At 46.8% G+C, this 26,602-nt stretch overlaps 1 protein-coding gene across 8 annotated transcripts in view; it reads right to left on the bottom strand.

Moving 5' to 3' along the window:
• Nucleotides 1-2,091: 2,091 nt before the first annotated feature.
• The window catches only part of HYDIN (HYDIN axonemal central pair apparatus protein), a 120,359-nt gene continuing 95,848 nt past the window's right edge, over nt 2,092-26,602 (bottom strand). For 6 of the 8 annotated variants that reach the window (XM_078864051.1, XM_078864050.1, XM_078864052.1 and 3 more), the window contains exons 67-88: nt 25,014-25,268; nt 22,997-23,157; nt 21,947-22,047; nt 20,251-20,452; nt 19,557-19,781; nt 18,906-19,038; nt 17,447-17,612; nt 15,914-16,061; nt 15,231-15,438; nt 14,405-14,629; nt 13,946-14,121; nt 12,692-12,893; nt 11,772-11,930; nt 10,783-11,063; nt 9,823-10,042; nt 8,933-9,145; nt 7,654-7,817; nt 6,900-7,050; nt 6,009-6,242; nt 5,092-5,322; nt 3,516-3,659; nt 2,092-2,991 (exon numbers count right to left, since the gene is read on the bottom strand). In XM_078864051.1, coding sequence (XP_078720177.1) covers nt 2,662-2,991; nt 3,516-3,659; nt 5,092-5,322; nt 6,009-6,242; nt 6,900-7,050; nt 7,654-7,817; nt 8,933-9,145; nt 9,823-10,042; nt 10,783-11,063; nt 11,772-11,930; nt 12,692-12,893; nt 13,946-14,121; nt 14,405-14,629; nt 15,231-15,438; nt 15,914-16,061; nt 17,447-17,612; nt 18,906-19,038; nt 19,557-19,781; nt 20,251-20,452; nt 21,947-22,047; nt 22,997-23,157; nt 25,014-25,268 — 4,329 coding nt within the window. In that variant the 3' untranslated portion in view covers nt 2,092-2,661. The remainder of the gene's footprint in view (nt 2,992-3,515; nt 3,660-5,091; nt 5,323-6,008; nt 6,243-6,899; nt 7,051-7,653; nt 7,818-8,932; nt 9,146-9,822; nt 10,043-10,782; nt 11,064-11,771; nt 11,931-12,691; nt 12,894-13,945; nt 14,122-14,404; nt 14,630-15,230; nt 15,439-15,913; nt 16,062-17,446; nt 17,613-18,905; nt 19,039-19,556; nt 19,782-20,250; nt 20,453-21,946; nt 22,048-22,996; nt 23,158-25,013; nt 25,269-26,602) is intronic. The other 2 variants (XM_078864056.1, XM_078864057.1) reach the window with 1 other exon arrangement.

Genomic DNA, 26,602 nt, shown 5'->3' with positions numbered 1-26,602 from the left:
AATACAATTACTTTGCTATGCAAGTTAAAATTTTGTTTACATTATTTTATTTAGGGCCCCTTTATAACATATGCTACAGGCCCCTCACTAACTTAATCCGGCACTGGGGGGGGGGGGGCTCCATATTTTATACACGCGGTACTTATGGGGCTGTTCGAAGTCACACCTGGTAATCGCGTGGCACACGTTTAAGGGCCGTCCATAAATGACGTCACGCGATTTTGGAGGATTTTTTACCCCCCCCCTCGTCACACGGCGTCACAAAGTCAGACCCCCCCCTCAAATATGACGTCACAAAGTCAGACCCCCCCCCCCCCAAAATAACACATGCTTCAAACTATTTTCATTGTAGTGCGTATTTAATGTGGCGCTGCACTCTGATGTTGTAGGAGATAACATTTATTAAAAAGTATTTTTAATTAAGTAGAACGTTTTGTCTATATTTATTTTAAATTGCGCATTTTTATGTGACGTCACATTTCTCAACCCCCCCCCCTCGTCACACATCGTCAAAAATGTCTGACCCCCCCCCCCCCCTAGGTGCGTGACGTCATTTATGGACGGCCCCTTAACAGATCTGAATGCCGATGAGACCCAGATGGTCCAGTAAGTTTACTTGCTGAGACAAATGCTGCTGCATTAATATTGGTTTGGAAAGGGCAGTACAGCCGGCTCGTCTAATATACAAAGACACAGAGCGTAGATCTGTTTATTGTTCTCTTGGCTGCGTTAGGAGCATAAACGTTTGGATAACTCGAGTTTAGTTTGTGTCCACGCCAACACACCATCTGCTTGTAAAACTCAACAGATGGATGAGTACATGTAGGCAAGAGGCCACGGACACCATCACTCTCGTTCTGCTAGATGAAGACGGGTTTTAAACTTGGATGAATGTACTTGTTCACTCGTAGAGCTTAAAACCACTGCCCACTGCAGTCATTCACTGGCAGCATTTGAGATATTCTCCAGGCTACTTCTGAAGTCATCCACTGGCTCACTCGCAAACCTTTATATGAACATGTGGACGTTTATTATCAATCCCCTCCTTGCCCGATAGTAATTTCAAATCATGAAGGTCAACTCAGGCACATCATGGTTCTGTTTCTCTGGATGTCCGAGATTGGTAAAACGAGGTCCAGGCTATAAGCATATTAGTTGCTGCGGCGCCATATTATTAACATTCCTTCCCTTTATTAATTCTAACCTTACTCCCTCCCTTTGATACTGCTAATGCTGCATAATGCATGGGCATACTGACTTTAAACCCCTCGCCAAACCTCCTACGCATTTCACAAGTAGTACTAATCGCATATCTGCATTTCCCATAAATATGCTAAATTCCTCTTGATATGCAAATTATTTTTTCAAGGCGCCCTTCCCCCCTCCATCCCAGCTTAAATAGTCGCTCCAAGCCAGGGGCGTGCCATTCAGACTCTGTCTCCTTGACAGACCTGTTCTCCACCTGAAGACGGCTGCTTGCGTTGTGGCCGAAACGTCGTGAGAATTATTTAATAATGTTTTATTTTTATTATTTTATTATTTTCCTTCTACGTGACTTTACCGAAAGAACCAAGAAGAAGAGGACCAGGTGATCAGATGTAGTAGTCTGTTGGAAGATCTGGTCCCTGTAATAATAACATGGAATTTCCCCCCACAGGCTTATGATGGTTAAATATTGCTAGTAGTATTGTACTTAATGTGTGCTGGAGCACAAACTTGGACAAATCCACGTTTGCAAGCATTGTTACTTCTCCTTGACATCTCAACCTGCTGACTACATCATCACAAACGTCGTAATTATTGTGTGAATGGAAAGCCTCTGAAGCAGTATGTACTGGCTAAGTATTCCTAAGTGATGAAGTTACGGTGAGCAAGTGGTAGACATTGTAACAACAGCGAGTATTCAGATTCAGTGCGGAGAATAAGGAAGCTGTCAGCTGCTTGACTGCAATTTTAATGTGTTGGTTTTAAATAAAATATCACACATATTAAAAACATTCAATAACTTCAATCTCATGTTAACATAAAATATCGATTAAAGTAAAATAATTTGTGCAAAATAAATTTGATAATCTAAAATACACACTTTACAACAACATTTAAAATGTTTACAGTGCAATTTTCACGTTTTTTTTTGTGTACGGTGGAGATGGATAGGTAGCAGCAGCACCATGGGCTGTAACGTCACGTGACAAACCTGGAAACGTAGGTTTTTGCTTCATAAAGCTTTGCAAGAGGTGTGTGAGGTCGATTCAACACCGCCAATCTACGATATTAAATTAATTGGCCAAACATCACACCTCCTTGAAAGCATCTCAAGACTCATGCTTGCCCTTAATAAACAATAATAATTATTAGGTATGTAACAATGCATCGATTGACTGCATAAGGGTTCACAAACTTGCCCATTGGTTTAACTGCCACGCCCGAGACATCGGATCAAACTGATGACCTCTGGATTGCAAATGGCGTGTGCTAACCATTACACGATGGCTGCATACTCATTTTCCACACGTATCACAAAACGATTCCAACTCGCAAAATCACCGCAGGACGACAAAAAAGACAACAAAGCAGCTTCGTGACTTCCCAAATAACCACCACCACCGCCCCTGAACGAACGCCGCCCAGCGGTCGGGTGGCCCGGCAGGCACGCGTCGGTCACTTCTCGGCGGAGACTCCGCGCAGGTAGAAGATCCAGGAAGAGGCGGGCTGCTGGGGGCAAGAGACGGTGAGGCGCGCCGTGACGGGGGCCGCCCCGGGGGCTCCCTCGAACCCCACGACGATGGTGATGGTGCGCTTGGGCCGCACCGACTCGCCGGCCGCGCGCACGCTGAACGCGGGGCTGTCGACGGCGGCCACGAAGGAGGCCGTCTGCGCGAACACGTTCTTGAAGGGGACGGAGACGGTGAAGCCCGCGCGCACCGTGAAGGGGCCCTGGGGCCGCGGCGCCGAGCAGACGCCCACCAGCGGGATCGTGTACTCCCCGCCCTGCGCGTGCACACGGTCCGATGGGTTGTTATCGGCGCCGCGGGCTCCGCACGAGACTTTGCCGCACTACCGCCGCGCTGCCCACGGCCACGTCACGCCGGAATGCGACAGATTCACGTCAGATCTCGGAAGCTAATCAGGTCTGAGGTGAGATGATGCTCGGGTGGGTGACCATGCGTCATAGGTTGCTACGGGGCTACGTGGTGGGCAGCAGAGGGCAGTGCAGCAAAATCCATTGTGTGTACGGATGTTGAACTTCTTTTGCACCGTACGTAGCCAACCGTGCTAATCGGAGGTGCGGGGGAAGGACAATAAGCTCCCACATCTATGCCCCCTGCCTTCAACAACATACACTGATCATGAAGTATGGTCAACTAACCCCTTATCGAGCAGTGGAGTGACAAAAGGGCTGTACATGTACGCATTACCTTTCCAGACAGAATGTGGTGGCCCGGGGTTTTGTGTTGGGACTGGCGTGTTGTGTTGCGGCTTTGCTTACTGTGGCTCGGTGGTGCTAGGCTCACCTGTGGCGAGGACAGCGTGAGCAGTGCCCGCGTGTCGCCCAGGTGGCTGGGTTCGTACAGCACGTCCACGCTGACCTCTGTGCCTCCAGCTGCTCCCGGAGCAGCCGTCACCGTCTTCTCCACGTGGAAGTCCCCGCTGTTGATCTGCTCCCGAGCACAGACAAAGCACGAGACCTTTTTTTTCCACTGCTTAAAAATTTTATGGACATCGGCAGTGACATGAGAAGCAAGTGGTTAATGAATACTCTTTGGTTCTTTCAGTAAAGTCACGTAGAAAAATAATAATACATCACGACGTTTCGATCGCCACGCAAGCGATCGTCCCACCTGTAGTGACAAAAGCTTCAGATCAAGATGGTTAATTAATGTATACACTAAACAAGGACATTAACTTTCGATTTAAAGCTTTCGTGACTGCAGGGATTCATCTTCTTGGTTCTTTCGGTAAATTCACGTAGTAGGGAAATAATAAAAAGAAAACATATGTTTTATTATTATTATATACTTTTATTTGTATTATTTTCCATGTAATTTATTATTTGCCATGTAATTATTGTATTATTTCCCTTCTACGTGACTTTACCGAAAGAACCAAGAAGAAGGACATTACCATCAAATGCATCTTACATTACCCATCGCTTTAGACTTGGTGTACATTCAAAACAACAAAGCTGTCTTTCAGCAAGTACCCATATATTTGGCAAGCAATAAATCGTCCCCGCAATTATTTGGTGACATTTTATTTGGAGTTGGCATTTGATCCAAGAACGTAACATTTTTTGGTCTCGTTTTTTCTGTTTCAATGCGTTCGCTCCAATTCGCCTAAATATAGCATAAGCATATGCTTTGCATATAATATGTAAATTATCAATTCAATTCATGCTTGCACAATTCGATGCCTGTATCTATCACGAGCATAGTAATCAATCTTAATCGATGAAACGATGCATAATTACATGGCAACCGCATCTGATCAATTGCACTCCTCCGATGAAACGATGCATAATTACATGGCAACCGGATCTGATCAATTGCACTCCTCTGTTTAAAGGCAGGAGACGGCAAGGTATGCATGTTGAACTTCTTTTGCACCGTACGTAGCCAACCGTGCTAATCAGAGGTGCAAGGTAAGCGAGTCCTCTCCAACTAACAAACCCCACGGTCACCCAACCCCTTACTTCATAAAAGCCCCTCCTTCCTCTTCTTGGTTCTTTCGGTAAAGTCACGTAGAAGGAAAATATCCCAGCTTAAATAGTCGCTCCAAGCCTGGGGCGTGCCATTCAGACTCTGCCTTCTCGACAGACCTGTTCTCCACCTGAAGACGGCTGCTTGCGTTGTGGCCGAAACGTCGTGAGAATTATTTTATTATGTTTTATTTTTATTATTTTATTATTTCCCTTCTACGTGACTTTTCCGAAAGAACCAAGAAGATGAATCCCTGCAGTCACGAAAGCTTTAAATCGAAATTTAGCCCTCCTTCCGCGGGGGGACAGGAAACCCCCAAAAATGCAACGTCAACCCTGCTATTTGGCGATCAGGTTTTTTGTCTGGCGGCGGGCGGGAGCCCCGCTCCTACCTTGCAGGCGTATTCGCTTTTCTGTCGCGAGTAGTTGACGAAGCGCGCCGCCTGCGTGTGGCTGGCGCCGAGCGAAGCCCGGAAGTGCAGCGGCTTCTCGTGAGCGGCGGGCAAAGAGCGCAGCTGCAGGTCCCACGTGAAGGCACCCAGCTCGGCGCTCTGCAGCACGAGCCGCCCGCTCGACTCGCCCACGCGCAGCGGGAGGTACTCCAGCGTGAGCCAGCCCTCGTCCTGTCCGACGACACGGGGGGCGGAGGTGTCGGGGATTGTGCCGTGCGCGCAACGTGGGTTACACGGCAAAACGTGCCGCTGAATGGACGTTTAACCGCCGCCGGGCAAGCACATTACGAGTAAAAGAAGGGTTTCTAAATCGCTTCTGATTTGCTTTTGGCTCTGATGCACAGCTCAGATGGTATAACGTGGTCAGGAGCCTTCATAAACATTTACTACTGTAGGCCCGATTAAGTGTTACTCCAACAAAACGATGACAAAGGATTTCAAATGGAAAACCCTTAAGCTAAAGTGAAGCTTACTATCCTCTAGCTAAACCGTATACGCAATCCATGAATCGTATAGAAGCACAAGATATGGATATTCTCTCATCTTTGAGTTTTATGACTAAGGGCAGGTTCATGGTTACTTCTATCGCTTGACAATATGCCCAATCTCGATATTTTGCCTCTTCTAAATTGTCCCAATTAGATTTCTCCTGACCTGAACATTTTCTAGCACTTGCTCGCTACTCCTTCTTTGTTTGCATTTAGCAGATTTTTTTTTATTCGACGTCCATCTCATGAAAAGGGACCAAGTCACTAGATTGGTGGACCTCATGCCCATTCCGTGCGATGACACTCGATCACCGCACTCAGGAGCAGGGACGCCGAGGCTGATCGTTTGAAGACCGAGCAGGCCCCCACCTTCTTCGCGTTGGGCGGCACGGAAATCTGCGGCGGCAGGCTGATGTCTGGCACGCGGCACTCGATGGAGAAGGAGACGGGCGCGGGCAGGGGGTTCTCCACGCGCACGCGCCCCTCCGTGCTGCGACGCACCGGCGTGCACAGCTCCACCGTGCCCAGCGACCCCCCGGGCGTCGCTCGCATTGTCACCACGTAGAAGAGGAACTCCTGAGTCGCCTCGTTACAGAAGGTCACCTGTCGCCCGGAGAGAGAGAGTCCGGTAAACGTTCAGTCACCAGCTACATCCAGCACCCTTAAGAGTCGATGATTACAAGATATGTTGGGGTGCTGGTTTCCCCTGAACCCTTTTGTGTTAAGTGCAGATGCCACTGCAAATGCACCTACTGCTAGATACTCCGTACTCAGAGCAAAGAACAAGGAATTCATTATACTTCCAGGCCAGCCTGTACTGATGAGATTCAAAGTCAAAGCCAGTTCAGAGTTTCACTGCTTAAACGAATGCTGCGAGAAAACATTGGTCCAGAATGCTTACAGAACCGACGGACTAAAATGTTATTATAGTTTCAGAATATATTTTTATGAGGTAAAACAGACCTTGTCTGTTTATAATTTGGCAGGGAAGAGTCTTGAGCCAAGACATCACAGAACATTTTCCAGTGTCTCATTCAACAAATCTTCATATCCCTGTCCTGTACCTTTCATGTTTAACTTTATCTATTAACAACTTCAAAATAAACGGCGTGGTTGTGTGCCAAAGACGCAAATATAACCAGCTCAAACACTACCATGAAAAATAGGAAAACAAAAACATGAACCACTGCGGGCAGTGGTTACGATGCGGTGGAGATGGGATGACACAAGACTTGGTGGTGGGTGCGGAGAGAGACGGACCTTAGCAGTGAAGTGGCCCTCCTTGTGCGAGTGGAAGGTCAGCTTGTAGTCACACGTGGCTGAGCCTGGCACGTCGATGTAGTCCAGCCCCTTCAGGGTTGTAGAAGGATCCAGCCTCTCGGGGCGCACCATCTCCAGCGTCATGCGGAACCTACGACAACGCGTGGCACATTTGATATAATAACAATTGCAATGAAATTTATAATTAAATTCAAAAGGGTTGTTTGGGGGATAATATTCACAATTCTGTAACCGACTGGCCGTTTCATAGGCCGAAACATATACTCAAATTATGGCATTTAATCGAGTATGTACATAGACATGTTTAAATGTTAAGGCATGTTAAATAGGTCATGAATGATTCAGTGCACTTAGTAAATTTAACGTGCAGTTTTATTGAGGGATTGTGTGTTGTCTTGCTGTGGTCTGGGACTGTTGCTGTTGTTTTTATGCCTTGCCCAAGCTTGAATATATCGTTGAAAAATGGGCAGGAATTTATTTACTTATATCCTTTTTTTATTTTCATGTTTTCATTTTCGTCACTTACCTTCCTATACTTTGCACTCCTATCAGTTTTTATATTATTATTGTAACTTTCTGACTCGCCCCTACTGGACATCTATAAAAAGACAAAACGCTGCATAGCTCATCGAATTCCTCCAGTCTCAATAAAGATTCTGATTACGATTCACAATTACACTAATTCAACCCTTCAGGAACCCGAGTGTGCTCTGCGGTTGTGCGAGCGCCGTGCCTCTGTGGTTTGCGCAGCCAGTTGGCGACAGGCAGCAGCTCCGTGTAGGTCGTCTTGCACGGAACGTCGCGTGTGACGGTGTCGGTTGGCCGTGGTGGTTCAGCAACGCCCTGGAGCGGGTAGAGCAGTCCAAGCCCGTCTGGCAGCGGGAAGAAGATGGAGCCCTGCGTGTGCCAAAACACGATGGAGAGCGTGCACGTGTGAACGAGTGGATGTGTCTGTGTGTGTGTGCGCGTGGGAGCGGTAGTGTAGTGGTTAGCGCGCTGTGCTATGAACCTGGCGACCCGACTTTGATTCCCGCTCACGGCCAACATCGGTGAAGATTACTTAAATCGGTTCTGGGCCTCCCCTAGGTCGATTCAGCCTCAAATTAGTGCCTGGTGTGGTGTGTAAACATCACCATTGGGAAGACAAAGGCGGCCGGGTGTGGCGCTAGCCACCCACCCCCTCATATGCTGTTGTGAGCTTCATAGGTGCTCGCGAACAGCACTTGCCGCAACAGTCTGTTAAGGCTCTAGGGGGAATCTTTGTCTTGTGTTTGGGAAGGTTTGCTCAGGGATTCGTATGACACCAACATATACAACTGCCAATACCCAGTCTGTGTACGCAGAGTTCATTTGAGTGTAGCATATTAACATGTGCAGAGTGCATCTAGGTACAAAGTCGTTTTCCAATTACAACCGTGTCTGTGTATCTTGCCACATATTAGTTTTAACTTTCTCTTTTACAATGCAACTCTACAGCATATGGAACAATCATTCCCTGAGAAGGCTCTACAGGCATGTTAATGCCTGCCTGGTTGTGTGTAATTCTGCGCGTGACTTTTTGTGTGCATAGGTGTGTGCGTTATTATATGTGTTGGTGAGTATACATATTTGCGAGTGGTTCTCTGAATTGTTTGCATGGTTGCGTGTGTATGTTGTTGTGTCCACATGCAGCACTCTATGTCGGTGCAGTGATTAGTGCACGATGAAAGGAACCTTGTCTTCTGGTTTCAATTCCCAGCCATGGCTCACATTAAAACTGGTTCTGTGCCTTCCCTTCGTCGACTTGGCCGTAAATATCGAAAGCAATGTCCAATCATCAGCACTGGGGAAACAAAGGTGGCCGGGCATTGGTTTGTGACCACCTCGCCCCCCTGGTGTGCCTGGGCCTTTATAGGTGCTTACAAATAGCACTTGTCCTAATAGTCTGTCAAAGCCTTACACGGGGGATCTCTGTCTTCTGCCGTGTGCGTGCGTGTGTGCGTGTGTGCGCGTGTGCGTGCGTGAGCCCGTGCCTGGTGCTCCTGCCGAATGCTGGTCATGGTGAGCGGCTCGTAGATGACCTCGTAGGGCCTCCCTTGCTGCTGGGCCTCCACAGTGACAGAGTCGGCCCCCGTCCAGTGTTCTCCCTTCAGCACAGGCCGCAGCACCCAGCGCTGGTTGGTGCGGTTCGCCAGCGAGATCGTCTGTGTCTGCCTGCTCCGCACCGGGCATCTGAAGTTCAACACCTGCACAGGATGACAACATAAATAATGAGGCGCACGGAGAATGTGACCAACGCTTGATCTAATATGGAAATACACGATTCTTTGTTTGCATCTGAACTGATTCTCTTCATCACAAATGCTAAATCTTGCTTAGCTGGCCAAACGAACATAAATACGTTTGCTGTAATGAATTCTTATTGTCCTGATCGTGGAATAGCTCATCTGAAAAGGTCAAGGCAAATCATTTTTGGGCTGAGCTTTTACCAATGCTGGTAAAATGTCATCGGGTGTTTCAGGGTCACCAGGCACATGATTATTCAAAAGTGTCAGGATATAGACGTCTGTTTCTAATTATGCAAAAACGTTTGAATGCACTCTGGCACAGGATTTAGGAAACGCATTAAAACCTGGCTGAGCATCAAGGCAGAATCATTCACTATCGGGTTACTTCCAGCAACCAACGTAACCTGCAAGCACAAGGCAACAAAATAAATAAGTGGACATAATGCCTCCAATCCATATTTGCCTCTCCACCAAAAACTAAATAAAATGTTTACACATCCCGTTCGCCACATGACCTTCTGGGAGTGTATTTTTTTTGCACCGTTGGTCTAACAAAAGAAAAGTCTGGTCACGTCAAGTCACATCAGCGAGGCGTGGGTGGGCACTGCTCTGGCATTGCCAGTTCGGGGTGTGACCTCGCGCGAGGGCGGCTGGTCGATGCAGGAGCCCGTGAGCGTCAGCAGTAGTGGCTGGCTGCCCTCCACGCTGCACTTGACACCCTCGTAGCGGATGTCAGAGCCGAGGGCGCGGGGGTGGAATGTGACGTCCAGTGGCACGTCCATGCCGGCCGCCGCGTAGCCCCGTGCGGGGCTCACGCTGAAGTCGGGCGCCAGGTGCTTCACGTCCCAGCTGAAGCTGCGGGTTAGAAACATGCAGATAAATGAATGAACAAGTAACACGTGAAACAAAAAAACGTACGATCAAGGGCATGATGGCCAGTTCTGATGTGGCTCAATTTTATTATTTTGTTTTCGTTACAATTGTCGTGAAATATTCTAAAGTGTCTAACGAGGTGGGGGTGGAATTGGTGTTGCACAGAAAATTAACTCGAGTGGGAAGTCAATTAATGGCTCAGAAAATTGAGTTCTGCTTCAGAGTACTAAACTGATAACTCTGATATTCTGGATTTGAGGACATAACCAATGGTATTTGTTTTGCGGAAGCCTGTAGAGGGACATGTGTCCCCCAAATGAACAACAGTACCCCTTGTGTGCTCCCCCATGGACAGAAAACTCCTTTGGGTAGCCACCCAAGGTAAATATCGTCATCTTGGCCAGCACAGATGATGCTATCATAACCTGCTACCATTTCCTTCCTTCCACCAAATCCCACAGCCAGAACACAGTCGACACCTGCCTCCTAAAAGTCTCATCTTACATATGTATGTTGAACTTCTTTTACACTGTACATAGCCAACCGCGCCAATCGGGAAGGGTGGTTACAGTCTCCCACTCACGGAATAATGTCATTCCCACTCGCTCTTGTGACGATCAACCGCACGAATCGCGCAAACGTGGGAGCAGCAACAACGAGAGAGAGAAAGAGAGAGAGAGAGCGATCGGGGAAATGACGTGGCAGCCGCCGCCGTCACCGACCTGGCACCGACGTCGCCCATGTTGTGCAGGAGCAGCCGGCGCGTGGCCTGGCTACGCAGCACCACGGCGCCAAAGGGCAGCTGCTCCTGGTCCAGCACCATCTCCAGCCCCTGGCAGCAGCCCTTGAGCAGGAAGACGGGCCGGCGCACGCCGGCGCTCTCGACGCACACCTCTGCCGTAAAGGCGGGTACCCTCGCGCACGGGCTGAACGACACCTCCACGGCACACGTGCCATCGCGCGGGCGTAGCGTCACCTCACCCGACGGAGACAGGATCAGAACCTGGGGGGGGGGGGGGGGGGCGAGCACACGTTGTGATGCGTCGGCAACGTTCTGCCCCGGTGATCGGCCGTGTCGCTTTTCCACGGGGCTGAATGTGACCGATGAGACCACTTTTTCAACGCAGGGGGGCGGCAAACGTGATAGAAAGCACCGGGAAACCGGTGGGAGTTATGGCCTCTGGGAGGGTTGTTAGCAGGCACGTAATGTCAAACTGTTTGTGATGTATGTTGTATGTAATTGGTTCATGCGATCCCTGCAGCCACTAGAGGCACGACATTCACAACAATACTCTTTGGGTCTTTCGGTAAAGTCACGTAAATAGAAAAATAATAAAAAAAATCACGACGTTTCGATCGCAGCACAAGCAATCGTCTTCAGGTGAAGAAGTACAGCAGGCGGACTGCTGAGGCAGCCTATATTTTTTCCTGCCTCACCAGTCCGCCTGCTGTATTTTTTCACCTGAAGACGATTGCTAGTGTTGCGATCAAAACGTCGGGATTTTTATTTTTCTATCTACGTGACTTTACCGAAAGACCCAAAGAGTATTGATTCCTGCAGTCACGAAAGCTTTAAGTCAAGATTCACAACAATGTAAAATCAATCTTTGAGTCAAAATTGCGTCACTCTATCGAATCGCAAAGTGAGCGAAACATTACATGTCCAATTGTTTGTGCTTTTGAACTCGCTGTGGTTTGATTGTGCTCTTACCTTGGGGTCCTGCAGTGCAGGCTGGCTGCTCTGCAGAGCCAGGGAGAAAGTGAGTGGGGCCCTGCTGTTGTTGACCAATGGCACAGTCTTCTTGATGGTCTGTCCCACGCGCAGGGCTCCCAGGTTCACAACCTTCCACTTGGGATTGGCCACTTCAATCTTTAAAAACAAAGGTCAACACACACACAGTTTGCACCAACACACGTGAGTTTGTCAGTAATAACGCCACCAAATTTCCAGGAGGCTCAACCGGTAAACATTGTGGTCTGGCAGCCACTCCCCCTTTGTCAATCCCACTCACTTTTACATTTCCACTCCCACACAACCACTAGCAACACCGGCACAATGAGTGGCCTCGTTATTTATGATGTTGGCCCTGCCTAGTGCTCATATGTCCAGCCACTCCTATTCTAACCCCACTCACTACTCAGGTAGCCCCACCCTTAGCCTGAGTTTACGAGTGTGTAGCATGTAGGGGGTGTAACATTGACACCAAATGCCATGTAACATTTATATGACGGCATGTAGCCCATCAGCAAATGTAAATCTTATGACACGGCCCTTTGGAAAATATATTGCAGTTGAAGAACTCTGATCCCAAAACACCTCTATCTAATCTTCTTGGTTCTTTCGGTAAAGTCACGTAGAATGGAAATAATAAAATAATAAAAATATAACATAATAAAATAATTCTCACGACGTTTCGGCCACAACGCAAATTGTGGCGTTGTGGCCGAAACGTCGTGAGAATTATTTTATTATGTTTTATTTTTATTATTTTATTATTTCCATTCTACGTGACTTTACCGAAAGAACCAAGAAGATGAATCCCTGCAGTCACGAAGGCTTTAAATCGAAATTTAACCTCTATCTAAACTAAGCCTTCCTTGCCCACGATGTCTTCCATTCACGGATCAAACCTTCATTTCAGTGCCCTCTCCACGGACTTCTAGCGTGTGCCGTGAGACGCCGTTCACGACGAAGATGATGTCGTCACGATAGCGCATGGCACGGCGTGGGTGGAATGTGATGGGCACATCGATGGCGTCGCCGCGGGCAACCAGCACAGTGGGCTTGAAATCCACCTTCAGGTGTTGGGCATCCTTAAACAAGCATTCCAGACTGCCATGCACACACGCACAGATTCATGCACTCAAGCCCGATTTATACACGATAACCAGTATAATGGGTTGCTATCATACACAATATGATAATTATGTCTTCTTGGTTCTTTCGGTAAAGTCACGTAGAAGGGAAATAATAAAATAATAAAAATAAAACATAATACAATAATTCTCACGACGTTTCGGCCACAACGCAAGCAGCCGTCCTCAGGTGAAGAACAGGTCTGTCGGGAAGACAGCATCTGAATGAAACACCCCAGGCTTGGAGCGTATATTTAAGCTGGGTTGGAGGGGGAAGGGGACAAAATAATTAGCATATCAAGAGGAATTTAGCATATTTATGGGAAATGCAGATATGGGATTAGTCACTACTTGTGAAATGCATAGGAGGTTGGCGGGGGGTTTCAAAGTCATATTATGCCCGTGCATTATGCAGTATTAGCAGCATCAAAGGGAGGGGATAATTATGCTGAATTAACCTAGTTATTAACACAAAGGCTCAGAGTAGTACACACACTCTACAAACCCCCCCTTCCCCCCCCCTCCCGTGCCTATATAAAGCCATAACAGCAGATCATTCTTTCTCACCTGATGACGGACGCTTGTGTTGCGACCGAAACGTCGTGTTTTTTTTTCTATCTACGTGACTTCACCGAAAGAACCAGGGAGCATGGCTTCCTAATATTAGAAGAGCATTGCAGATGGCTGCAGAAGCACATCTGAAAGCGCGCGATGCAGCGACCATCTTTGTTTAATAGCTAGCCAAAAGCCACTGCGAGGATGACCAGACTTTGTGCGATGATTTATGCTGCTTGACGAGATCAGCAAGGTATTGTAGTTCATTTGTGGCAAGCGCTTTATGTGTAATGAGTGCGACCTAATCATGTATTCGTTCAGCAACCGGAAGCCAATGCAGCTAGTCGAGCACTAGACGGACATGGTCAGATCTTGCAGCACCCGTGACGACACGTGCCAAAGAGTTTTGTACACGCTGCAGCTTTGTAACGTGGCTCTGATGCTATTTAGTGGGGCTGGCCGAGGGGAGCCCACCTGATATCGCGGTCCTCGCCGTTAGAGATGCGCAGGAGCGTGCTGTGGGGGTCCATGCCCGCCTGGTGGATGAAGCACGGCCCGAAGTCGAAGGTGGTCATGGAGAAGTTGACGGAGATGGAGGGGGCCTCACCGGAACCGTTCAGCGTGCACACGAATGTCGGCCCATTTTGGATCTGTGTGATAAATTCCACGTGGCCAAATCATTCACCTTGCCTCTGTGTCATTCGAAACATACTACGTGTTACTTATTTTCAAAACTAAACCGGTTTAATTACATTCCCCACTTCCTATCCGATACATGAATGAATCTCAGCCATTGTGGCCATGCCACACACAACGACAATGTTCTAACAAGACAGAATGTGCAAAAGGGTCTCAGCGCTATTATTTAAGCACTAATTTAAATAAGCAGGTATTCGACCCCACGTTACCATGGCCCTCCAACTGGACCGTTACCTTGAGGTGCAGCTGCACGTCCCGCAGGACGCAAGGCCGCGTGGGCTGGAAGGTGAGGGTGCAGCGGGTGCGCTGGCTGCGCTGCACAGAGCCGCTATGTGGCGACATGGTCACGCAGGCCCGTAGATCGCGGCGCGTCGTCCGCAGCTCCCACTCAAAGTTGAAGTCGAAGGCGCCCTCATTGTCGATGTCAAGCAGGCGGTATGTGCTCGAGTGGAGCTCCACCTGCACACGGGCACCGTTCGATCAACTAAACTGGCCATCGAGCAAAGACGGTCACTGTACCGTGCGCTTTCAGATGCTGCTTCTGCCGCCATCTGGAACGCTCATGCTTCTGATATTCGGAAGCCACTGGAGCTATGCACTTGTAAGCCTAAATTGAAAACTAATTTATTTAGAACTGTTATTTGTGTTTAGTTTGTTGTCCATCCCGGCACCTCCAATTAGCACGGTTGGCTACGTACGGTGCGAAAGAAGTTCAACATACATATAATTAATCCATGACCTTTATTTGAAATCAGGTAAAATAGTTATCGTGACCAGATCTCCCTGAACATCCAATCTCATCAGATCTAAGACGAGCAGCGCCAAGCCAACATAGTGCTTGGATGGGTGACCATGCATATAACAAGCCTTACAGGCTGTGGAACATTGTGGTGCATAGTCTATGTGACGACCCACCTTCACCCAGCACTGACCAGCGTGGTGATGCAGGTCAAATCACTTGGGAGGCTCTCATGCCACCCAACGTAGCACATGTACAACCGCGGCATACCACACTTGTGCACGTGTTACGAGATAGCTGATCGGGGCAGGACAGCTGTACCTGGCCCAGCGCCAGGTGATTGACAGCGGTGGCGGAGAGGGTGGAGCGCTCCCCCTGGGGCGTCTCGGCCCGCAGCGAGGCGCCCAGCGAGTAGCCCTCCGCCTTCACATTCAGTGTCAGCACGTGGCTCTTCCTCTTCACACGACACTGCAGGTTAAAGTTCACCGGGCCCTCCTGGGACGGCTTGAAAGAAACCTGGATTGGAATTCTGGCAGGAAAACAGACATGCACTTCAGCAATGTGTTATTCATGACAAAAAAAGTTGAAGAGAAACGGCAGCAGTTTAAATCCAGATCACCAAAAATAAACACTATGTCGTGGAATACAATACAATTTGGATTCATATATCTCATGATGTTATATAATTAAGGGGTGGGAGACATGCAAATATTGTGAGCAAGGGAAATAAAATATGTATTTTGATTATTTTCGAAGAGGAATAAAAGAAAGGAGACTAAAGATGATAAGGAAGGCACTTCATGGAGACAGTCATAGCCAGGGTAGAGGAAAGTCTTGAGTCCGGGTCTCAGCAGTACTGAGACTCAGATGGAGAAAGTTACACACCATGTGGAAAACATGGTCCTGTATTAACACATGGCTGTCTCCTGGTTATTAACATACAAATGTTCTAATTTGGTCATTTCGTTGACTCGATTTTGGAGCTTTCGACCACCAGCGAGCACCTGCTGTTTGCTTGGATCGTGCCTTCCATGGGCTGCACGGTGAGGCTGGCGGTGCGGCCCTCCGAGTGGCACGACTCTTCCCGGAAGGAGAAGGAAAACGCCTCCGGCTCAATGTTGCACAGGTCGACTACCTCCACGGCTTCGTGGCCTGCAGTGGCAGCACAATGGATGCATGTATGTGTAATAAAGCTCGTTGAGACGACTTCTGGAATCCGTCTTTTATTCAACTTATGTTACAGTTACTTCACGCTGCTGATAGACAGCGTGAGAGGGACAGATCGACAGAGAGAGACGCCCTGCCACGTGGCAACTCGGAGCCCCGCTCCCGCGTGGCCCTCTTCCTCTGCCCGTTCCTGTTCTGTGTTGTTCGTCTCTACCCCTATTTAATACCCGGGTCACGTGGTACGTTTCCGCCAATCCTCGTTAGCCTGCATCGAATCTTCCAGGCTCCCTCGTCAGCTCCCGGGACCACGCCCCTGACTCATCTCCCCATTGGCTGAGGCCAAAGCCAGCAGAACCAATCCTTATAGCTGTCACCTTTCCATCACGTCAGGGCCATGCCCCCAGGCTTACCCCCATTGGCTGTAAACCAGGACCGGCAGAGCCAATCACCATGACGAGTTGTGATACGTCAGTGAGCCGGATATAGCCTCATATTACATATGTACATATGTATGTTGAACTTCTCTCGCACCGTACATAGCCAACGGTGCTAATTGGAGGTGCGTGGGAAGAACAACAAACCAACCTAGTAACGGGTGTTTGTGTGTTACGAGTGCCGATGGTGGTGTTATTTGATGGTGTATTGGGCGTGTGCTGTCTGGTCGTTCAGGATGGCAGCGAAGAGAGTCAAGGCCCATGAGACGCACGGCCTGGGAAGGTTAGGCAACAAACAGAAGCGTGACTCCCTACGACCTGAAGCCCCCGCTGCTGTTGTCCAGGTCATACATCTGCACTGGACTTGTCACAGTGCAACACGTAAATGGGATTCAAATTGATTCCTGCGCTCATGATGCACGCAAAAGAGAAAAAAATAGCGTAAATGTGTGATGTAAGAATGATGTGAATACCAAATGTAAACTTATTTCATAAGAATCTGCTGATTTAGTGCATGTGTCTGCACATTCAAACGTAACCCAACTATATCCAAATGTTGGTGGCTCAACTCAATTACACGTGTGTATTTTGTGTGGAATTTAACTTTGATATGGGTCTGGTGTTTGTGTTTTTTGTAAACTTAGCTGATTCTGGTATCTATTCTAGTAGGCTATAACACGCAAGTATGTATGTGAAATTCTGTTTAACAAAGTCAGTGCACAGCAAACTACGTGGGGGACAAGCAACATCAAGGGTGGATAGCTCTGCTTTCTCATCAAGAAATAGCACCTAACAAGGGAGTACAACAATATGAATATAACAAAACAATTACTCAATTAAGCAATGCCATGCAGGTGCTGTAGTTGCTCTGATGCGATACATTTTAAACGCCTGAATGGGTTGTGCGGAGCAGCGTTTCATGCTGCAGCGCCTCACCGACGAGCAGCGAGTGGAGGTTGAGGTGCGAGCGGTCGAGCGAGACGGCCGGCTCCCGCGCCTGCCCCACCAGCAGGAAGGGGACGCTCATGCCGTGCGCGGCCACCTCGAACTTCCAAAACGACTCGGCCAGGTTCAGCTGGGTCGGCGCAAACTCAAACGCCACCTGGCAAGTGGGTGGGAATGCATATGGATGCATCAGAGCGTTCATGAAACTGGCTCAATGTAAGTACGTACATATTTTTTCTGCAATATTTTGCTGTCTTTTCTTGGATTTTCTGTTTGCACTTAGTCACATATTCACTTTAAGATTTTTTTTGTTCATGTTTTTGTTTGTTGCGGTTGTACCCGATTCAAGAGCCGAATGGCTCACAAGGCTATACCTAGTAAATGAACTTGAAATGAACTTGAACTCATTTAATACCACGTCCCAGGTATTTCTTCTTTTTATTATACCAATCAAAGCATCACTGAATTACAACACTCATATTTAAGAGGGCTCTGCTCTGACATATGTATCCAATAGTTTTGTTTTTTAGCATGATCGGCTTTGCAAACAATACTGCTTCCTACAGGAACCTGTGGGCGTGTCACGCAGGCTGCATTTTTGTGCGATCCACAAATCCTGCCTTTAAGCTAGTAGTAGATTTTGGCAGAATCGTTTCCTACAGTTCATGTCCCAATTGTGATTGTCTTTTCTACTGTTCACTGATGCCTACTTTATCGAGGATGATATTGTCAGGTGAAATAAAGATGTAGGATTTCGCGACCAATATTATCCATAATGAAGGTTTTTTTGGGTTAGATTGCGTAAATATTAATGTGTCGTTAAACCCGCCAGCATGCAACACAGCTAATTAGTAAGGTTTGTCATTTAAATAAAACGTGCCAATTAGTTACTACTTCAACACGCTAGTGTGTTGGAGAGTAAACCCACAACATTTACAATTCGAGTGCGATGTTTCACGGGTGATTACAACCAGCTTCATCGGGCGATAGCCATAATTGTGAAGAAGTCCTGTTTCTGTCTTAAATAGAGGGAGTAAAGTATAAAAAATATAGATATTGATTCTCGATTTAAAGCTTTCGTGACTGCAGGGATTCATCTTCTTGGTTCTTTCGGTAAAGTCACGTAGAAGAGAAATAATAAAAATAAAACATAATAAAATAATTATATAAATGGCTCATTTAATACCACGTCCCAGATATTTCTTATTTTTATTATAAAATAATAAAATAATCTTGGTGGTGTTTCATTCTTCACCTGAAGACGGCTGCTTGCGTTGTAGCCGAAACGTCGTGAGAATTATTTTTATTATTTTATTATTTCCCTTCTACGTGACTTTACCGAAAGAACCAAGAAAATATTGATTCTCTTACGTAGCACTGCCTGCGAACCAGGCCATCTGTTTTTAACACAAACAACTGACTCCCACCAAAGGCCAGCTGCTGATATCACCTGCGACTTCCTCCCAGCCTCCAGGACACCCCCAGGGGTGCGGCAGGTGAAGGGGGTGAGTGTGCCTGGTGGATCCTCGCACTGCCAGGAGAATGAGTATGCGCTGCTGGAGGGGTTCAGGATGTAGAAGGACCTGCAGGAATGACCATTACAAACAATGGGTTACAGCAAGGCAGTCGTTATTTCATATAGCACTAACTAAGGCCAATGCATTAAAGAAGAACCTGATGAAATAAAACCCCAACTCTATATTTTACATATGAACCTTGATTGTGTGTTTCAGACAATTCCAAACAGGTTTGAAGCTCCATTAATGACAAAAATAATTTAGAATTATGATCATAACTGCATTGACACTGCATTAAATGTATGTATGTTGAACATACTTTGCACCATACATAGCCAACTGTGCTAATCAACGGTACGAGTGATGGCACAGTGATGTCACTAAAGTGCTATAAAGATGCACTTGACTTAAACTCCAAAGTCTATTTTCTCATTACCGACGCTTCAAACCGATTTTGGGCAGCCCAGGAAACACAATCTAGGTACATAATTACAGCTCTTGCATTAAATGAGTTGCGTTTTCTCTTCCACCCCTTAGCCTGGCAGTGCTTTGAGTGGCGAGTGGGAGAAGGTGGCGGAACGTACTTCGTGACGCACGTGTGCACGCCCAGTGCGTGCATCTCGATGACGCGCGTGTCGGGCGGCAGCGTTGACCCCGGAGGAGCTCCCAGCCGCCCCGGCAGCTCGGGGTTGCGGCGGCCACCCGAGAGGTAGTCCGAGTCGGCCACCTCGAAGTGACACCACGGCATGAGGCCGCAACCTGACACGCTCACGGACGGCTCGGCGGCCTGCCCTCCCAGGTTCGGGATGCTGTCACGATCGAGAAGAGGCCACTTTAATTGCTGTGCCTGTAAGTCTGCGAGTCGGTCTGTCAGCCGCAATGCTTAGATAACTTTCATTGAATAGAGTCAAGTAATACGCGCTCGCGTTTTGACCAGAAGGAGCCAGGAATGCTTTCGCAGTTTTCAAGACCTTTTTTAAGAGGCTCTAGAGTTGAGTTTTGTGGCAAATGCTTTCATTGGTGTTTTGCATGTGGGAGAAACCTACAGTACCCACATACATGAGGGAATGACACTCAAAACTCGAAATAGATAATTATCAAACACTTTTCGTACTGCCATCTATTGTCAAGCTGTAACTAAGCAGGTCAATGGTATGATACAATCTGAGTGATCCCCCAGCCCATGGATGCTGTATAATGTCACATTTTGTACAATGCCCTGCTTGTGGGATCTATGAATGCCGTCGTGATTCCTGCTGGTGGTGTTACGCCTCACACCTGCACACCAGCCTCGCCCGGAATTCACCGACATCCAACGGCGAGAACCGCAGCTGAAGTTGCTGGGTGGCGCCGGGGGGCACGGAGCCACTGGGGGGCTCCACGGTGAAGGGCAGGTCCTCCGGGGCCACGTCCACCGTCCCGTAAGCCAGCACGGCGTTCACCAACCCGCCCGCCCGGCTCGCCGGCCGCACCTCGGTCCCTGGTGCACGGAGACAATGATCCCCAGCTTAGCCTCGAGGACGTCGCACCTCCGATTACAACGGTTTGGCTACGTACGGTGCGAAAGAAGTGCAATGTAAGTACGTACATATTTGTCAGGGAAGCCGCTGTCAGCGAGCACCTAATACAGTTGGTACTGCCTGTGTTGCCACATTTGCGATTTTATCCGGAGGCCTCGTGACTTTTTGGGTTTCCTTATCGGCAAAATTCCGACAAAGTGACTACTAACAAATACTCTTTGGTTTTTTCTTTAAAGTCACGTAGGTTTAAAAAATAATAGATCGCAACACAAGCAAACGTCATCAGGTGTGAAACAAACACAGCAGGAGAACTGCTGACGTGGGAGAAAGAGCCGCTGCAACAAGATGGTGGGCCCAACCCAAGGGTAAGTGGGCAGAGCTAGAGAAGGCATTTGTACGTAAATCTTGATTTGAAGCTGTAAATGTGAGAGATTAGCATGCCAATATGAGATGGCCCAGCCACCGGAGGTGTGCCAATGAGAGGATTAGCATGTCAATGTCAGAGCCGGGCAACAGGAACAAAAAAAACCCTCAGAGCAAGAGGTAAACATTGAGAGGGAGACACAGAGAGTCGGAAATAACAGCTGACATAGGCAGGTAGGATGGAAACATCACAGTCAGTTAAGACTTTACTTGGTAAATAACGTCCTTGTGACTTTTTGGGATGAGGATATTATGTAGATTTTGGAGTAATTATATTAAAGGCACTGAGTTGGCAACACTTAGCACAGTACGTGAGGAGGTGTGAGCTGCTCCACAGTGGGCCACCTTTGAATTGGCAGCGCTGATGTTGATGTAGGTGCTCATTTTAGTTTGACTTCACCGAAGGGATGTACATTTTCATGCCTGGCCAAGTTTCTCTCTCACCAGCACTAGTGCTGTGGATGATAACGATGACCAGTTTTGAAGGTTATCATCAGTATGAAATATGGAAATTGAACATAGGTTCATATGTTGCACATTGCTTTTGTGGGTTTTCTGAAACACAGGGACCATAAACATGAGGCATGTAATAATAAGGAATAGACAATTTGGTTCTTTCGGTAAAGTCACGTAGGTATAAAATAAAATAAATCACGACGTTTCGGGCGCAACAAAAGCGTCCTACGTGACTTTACCGAAAGAGTAAAGTCATGATTTGAAGTTTTCGTGCAGTCACGAAAGCTTCAAATCAAGAATAGACAATTTGTGCACATCATATGCTAATAGACCTTTGGGATAATGGATCAAATGAGACTGAACATAGAAGACAGGAAACATAAATGAGACTACTATGTGAATGTGCCTCACTGACCGACTGTATTCCTAACAAACACTCGTATGTGTGTATGAATGTTGAACATCTTTTGCACCATCTGTAGCCAAGCGTGCTAATCAGAGGTGCGGGAGAAGGACAATAAAATGTGACACGATTCGAACCAAAGTTTATAATATCACGAGACCGCATTGTGTACTTTGATGTTCCTGAGGTTCGTCCTGGTTGCTTCTGCCATCCTCTGCTTGCACCTCCCAGCTGAAGGGCAATGCCACCAGGCCCGTGTTCTCCAGCTCCAGCCTGCGTACACCCGGATAATGTTACTAACGCTTCGGCCGTATTCACCATAGAGGGCTACGAATTGACAACTAAACAGCCACACCGATGTTACGGCCTGTTAAAGCAGCATGGGAGAGCAACCGTGATTAAACTGAACCGGGTTCTAAAATATGAAGAGTTGATGGTCTAAGCTCAGTCACCAATTGGCTGTACAAAACAAACCCATCGCGTTAAATGTATGTCTTGTTTAAAAATGTGTTATTAAGCAGACCAAGATAGCGGTCTCATACCTGTCACCAATGACAGCAAACATAAAAAAAAAACATCAATTTAAATTTAGCTTATTTCAGCTATGAGAATTAACATTTAGGTATGCATGTATTTGATAACAACTTTTTGCAACGCTTATCAAAGCTATGCCTCCAGTGTGGAGAAAGAGACAAGTGAGGTTACTTTAAAAGTTGTTCTTTGATATCAACTTTCAAGACTGTTCATTCTGAACGGAGAGTCATATAATGCTGAAATAACAGATAGAACACATGAGGGAAAAACACCTCTTATTCAGTAGAACATCGATAATCCGGCTGTTTCAGGGGGTAGGGGGGGCGCTGGATATTCAAAAACTCCGGATAATCACATCATTATTTAAAATAGCTGATTTTTGCGTAACATTGTGTTTTAGGCGTTGTCTATATGTTTTTAAGCGTAAATAAACATACAAATAGACAAAACTATCCTACTCACCACTCTAATCTCGAAGATGTATGTACTACGCTCTTGTTTCAACAACATGTGTTTGACGGATTGGCCCGGGACTGCTGGATAATGTCGAAAGCTGGATATTCATAATCAACGTTTTTGGGTTTAGATCGCGAAAGCCTACGTGTTAAACTGAAAGCTGGATAATCGCACGCCGGATAATCGATGATCGACTGTATCTTAAAAACACACGGCAAGGGGTAAGACTCACTGGTAGATGCGCGTCTGGAACATGAGAGTGTCTCGGAAGTGGACAGGCTCGGTCTTACACCGGGGCCTGCAAAGGTCAGCCACTGCGCTGACCGCCAGCGACAGCTCCTGGGGCACCGAGTCCAGCAAGGTGTGCGGAGGTTCCCGCTCCGTCTCAACCACCTGCCCACGGGGTTCATGCCATACGCACGCCACGCAGAGCTCAGTGCAAGGCCATTCAGTCCTGGACGTTGACTCGTGCGGCCCCCTTCTTTTAAAAGAGCAGAGTGACAAGGAGGACATCTGCAAACAGTTAGAGGACTAAATTTCGATTTAAAGCTTTCGTGACTGCAGGGATTCATCTTCTTGGTTTTTTCGGTAAAGTCACGTAGAAGGGAAATAATAAAATAATACAAATAAAACATAATAAAATAATTCTCACGACGTTTTGGCCACAACGCAAGCAGCCGTCCTCAGGTGAAGACCAGGTCTGTCGGGAAGACAGACGCTGTCTTTCAGGTGAAGAACAGGTCTGTCGGAAAGACGGCGTCTGTCTTTCCGACAGACCTGTTCTTCACCCGAGGACGGCTGCTTGCGTTGTGGCCAAAACGTCGTGAGAATTATTTTATTATGTTTTATTTTTATTATTTTATTATTTCCCTTCTACGTGACTTTACCGAAAGAACCAAGAAGAAAAAAAAAGCTAGAGGACTATTGTGTACAAGTCCATTCAGTTCTGTACGTTGACTAGTGTGGCTCCCTTCTTTAAATGAGCAGAGTGACAAGGAGGACATCTGCAAACAGCTAGAGAACTAAATTTCGATTTAAAGCTTTCGTGACTGTAGGGATTCATCTTCTTGGTTCTTTCGGTAAAGTCACGTAGAGGACATCTGCAAACAGCTCCAGGACTACCGTGTGTTGAAAATAAGGATGCAAATATTAGACAATAATATGACGCAATAGGAAAAAATGTCGGATGTTACATCTAAACTGATTGCATTTCACTTTCAGAGATCCATTAAAGCGACCAGTTTTATTTATTAAATTGTCAAACTCTTTCTTGTTATAAACTTAATCTTGGGGTTAAGGATCAATGCAATGTCAGCAAATCAATAGCATGATATGGAGATCCCTTAAGTAGACCTGAACGCAAATAAATGGTACTGACTGAAACAGGCATGATTTAATGAGAGTGAATGGTGTATGCTTTATTAGGCATGATACGATTAATACATTTATCAAATAAAATCGATTCTTACTCTCCTGATTAAATTATGGGTGTACGAATCACTTATTTATGATTTTGCTAAATATATATGAACATATTACATTTAGGCTCATAGAAAACAATGATAAATAAGACAGAACAAACGATGAATTATAGAATTGAGAGAATTGTGGCACTTTTTACATCAGGGGTGGGGGGGGGGACAGTTTCAGTTTCATGTATTTGGTATAGCCCTGTGAGCCATTCGGCTCTTGAATCGGGTGCAACCGCAACAAACAAAAAACATGAACAAGAAAACATCTTAATATCTACCACAGGGGTAGGAAACCTTTTCCTTCTTGTGGGAAAAGAGTGTTCACATAACTTTGGTGGGACACACTTTAGTTGATACTCAAGTGTTATCATGCTAGGACTGTATGCATTGGCTGTGTGCTCAAAACATAGAGAGGCCACTTTAGCTCTCTGGCCTCTCGATGTGCTGCGATGAAGGGTCATTGCCCAAAAGTCGCCCATTCTACTTTTTATTTGAAGGCGGTGTTAAAGATGAATGTGTTGCATTTTTGTGTTTGTTATTTGTGCTTGTGCACATATTAAAAGGTGTTTTTCAGCTCAAAAATATTCCCCTCTAGTACCCGTTCAAGTGCAGCTAAGACGCATCCAGTGTTGGATAAATATTCGTAGTGGTCCGTTTCTCGAAGTGGTGGGCCTCACGGAGCCGTGAAACTTTACGGCTGCGGGCCTCGCCAACCCTGCTCCTGCACTCGTCATGCAGGACTTCCCGTCACGGCGCCGCGTCCCCGTGCGCGCCCACCTTGGTCTTGGCGCCCGTGCCGGAGTGCAGACTGGTGCTGCTGCGCACGGCGTCCACCCAGCGCACCGTGTGCAGCCGGTCGTCCCAGTCTGGCACGCTGTCGGGCCGCTCCCGTAGCACCATGCGCCACAGGCGGCAGTGCAGGGCGCGCCTGTGCAGGCCCTCGGGGGAGTGTGCAAGGAAGGTGGCCGTCACGTCCTTGGTGCAGGAGGCGTGCAGGTGCCCGACCTTAACCGCAATGGGATGAAGCATGAGCTGCGAGGTTCACCAGTGAATGATCAAGATGATGATCGTGATTGAATTCAATTAGCAATTCAGATTGTATAGTTGTTACAGCCTTGTTTGTATTGATTCTTGATCGTTATTTCTTGTTTGTACAGTGTAGCTGCTCTGAAAGCCTAAATGTAATATTACTTACCAATAGGGATTTTCCCCTTTTTTCTGGCAACAAAACTGACACCTTTTGCAAGGAATCATGCTTACATTAACCACAATACTTGCAGTCAAATGCAAACAAAAAACAATACTCTGATAATTTATGCATTGTCTTTGAAACTGATTGGTCCACACGAGAGACAGCTTTCTTTGGAGCCTCGTCTCATATGGTGTTCGACCAGATGACGCCAAAAGGCGCACAGTTCAAGTATTGCGGTTAATGTAGACATGATTCCTTGCAAAAGGTGTCAGTTTTGTTGCCAGAAAAAAAAAAGGGGAAAAACCCTATTGGTATATTTTGGTACTGGCAAAGGACGTCCCATAATGTAATATTACTTGTCATATACATATAATAATCGTACATTTACATATTAATTCTTACACGACTCACTGAATATATTGTCAAAGTAAGAATACATGTTAATGAATTACATGATTGCACAGTTAGAAAGCCTAAATATTTACCAATTCAAGCTTTAACTGGGTCTTAATAATCATATTCAGCAAGGTCCTGCTCATTGTATTGCTACCGAGAGGCATCTTGTTGCCCTAGAGAAGTGTGTATCAGACTTATCGTCCAACCTTCCCTATATTATCCACCAATCCCACCTCAACGTTGCAAATGTAAATACTATAGGAAATGTGCCACCTGGCAAAAGCAAGCTTTTGCATTCCAAACACTAGCCTAATGAATGTTGTTGATTTAGTTGAATTGTTAACAAGAATAATGTACTTTACCCAGGAAAGCCTCAATGAGTCTTAAGAGTATTTTAAGGAGAGTCGTGTGTTCGGATGGACCCAATTTCAAAGCAGTACTGCTTTGAAATCGGGTCCATCTTTTTAAAACACCCTGTATATATGATTGTTTAGCATGTGGGAGGAAGCAAGAGTTCCTGGAGAAAGCAAAAGACAGATACAACCCAGAATCCATCTCTGCACTCCCATCTCTGGACCACATCGTAGCCCATGTTTACAATACCTATTGTACCAATGCAATCTCCTATCCAGGTATTAACCAGTTAAAATAACTTGCCACAGTTGTGTGCAAATAAAAAAAAAACATGCAGACAACATCTTCACAGCTGTCCAGCTAAAAATGCTAATATGAGGCTGAACTGGGAATGTAATTATATCGATGTGGGGAAAATGGGCTA

This window comes from Lampetra fluviatilis, chromosome 17 (genome assembly GCF_964198595.1).
Source record: "Lampetra fluviatilis chromosome 17, kcLamFluv1.1, whole genome shotgun sequence".
Classification (NCBI taxonomy): Eukaryota; Metazoa; Chordata; class Hyperoartia; order Petromyzontiformes; family Petromyzontidae; genus Lampetra; species Lampetra fluviatilis.
Note: the sequence above shows the minus strand (reverse complement) of the source record. Positions and strands in the feature narration are given on the sequence as shown.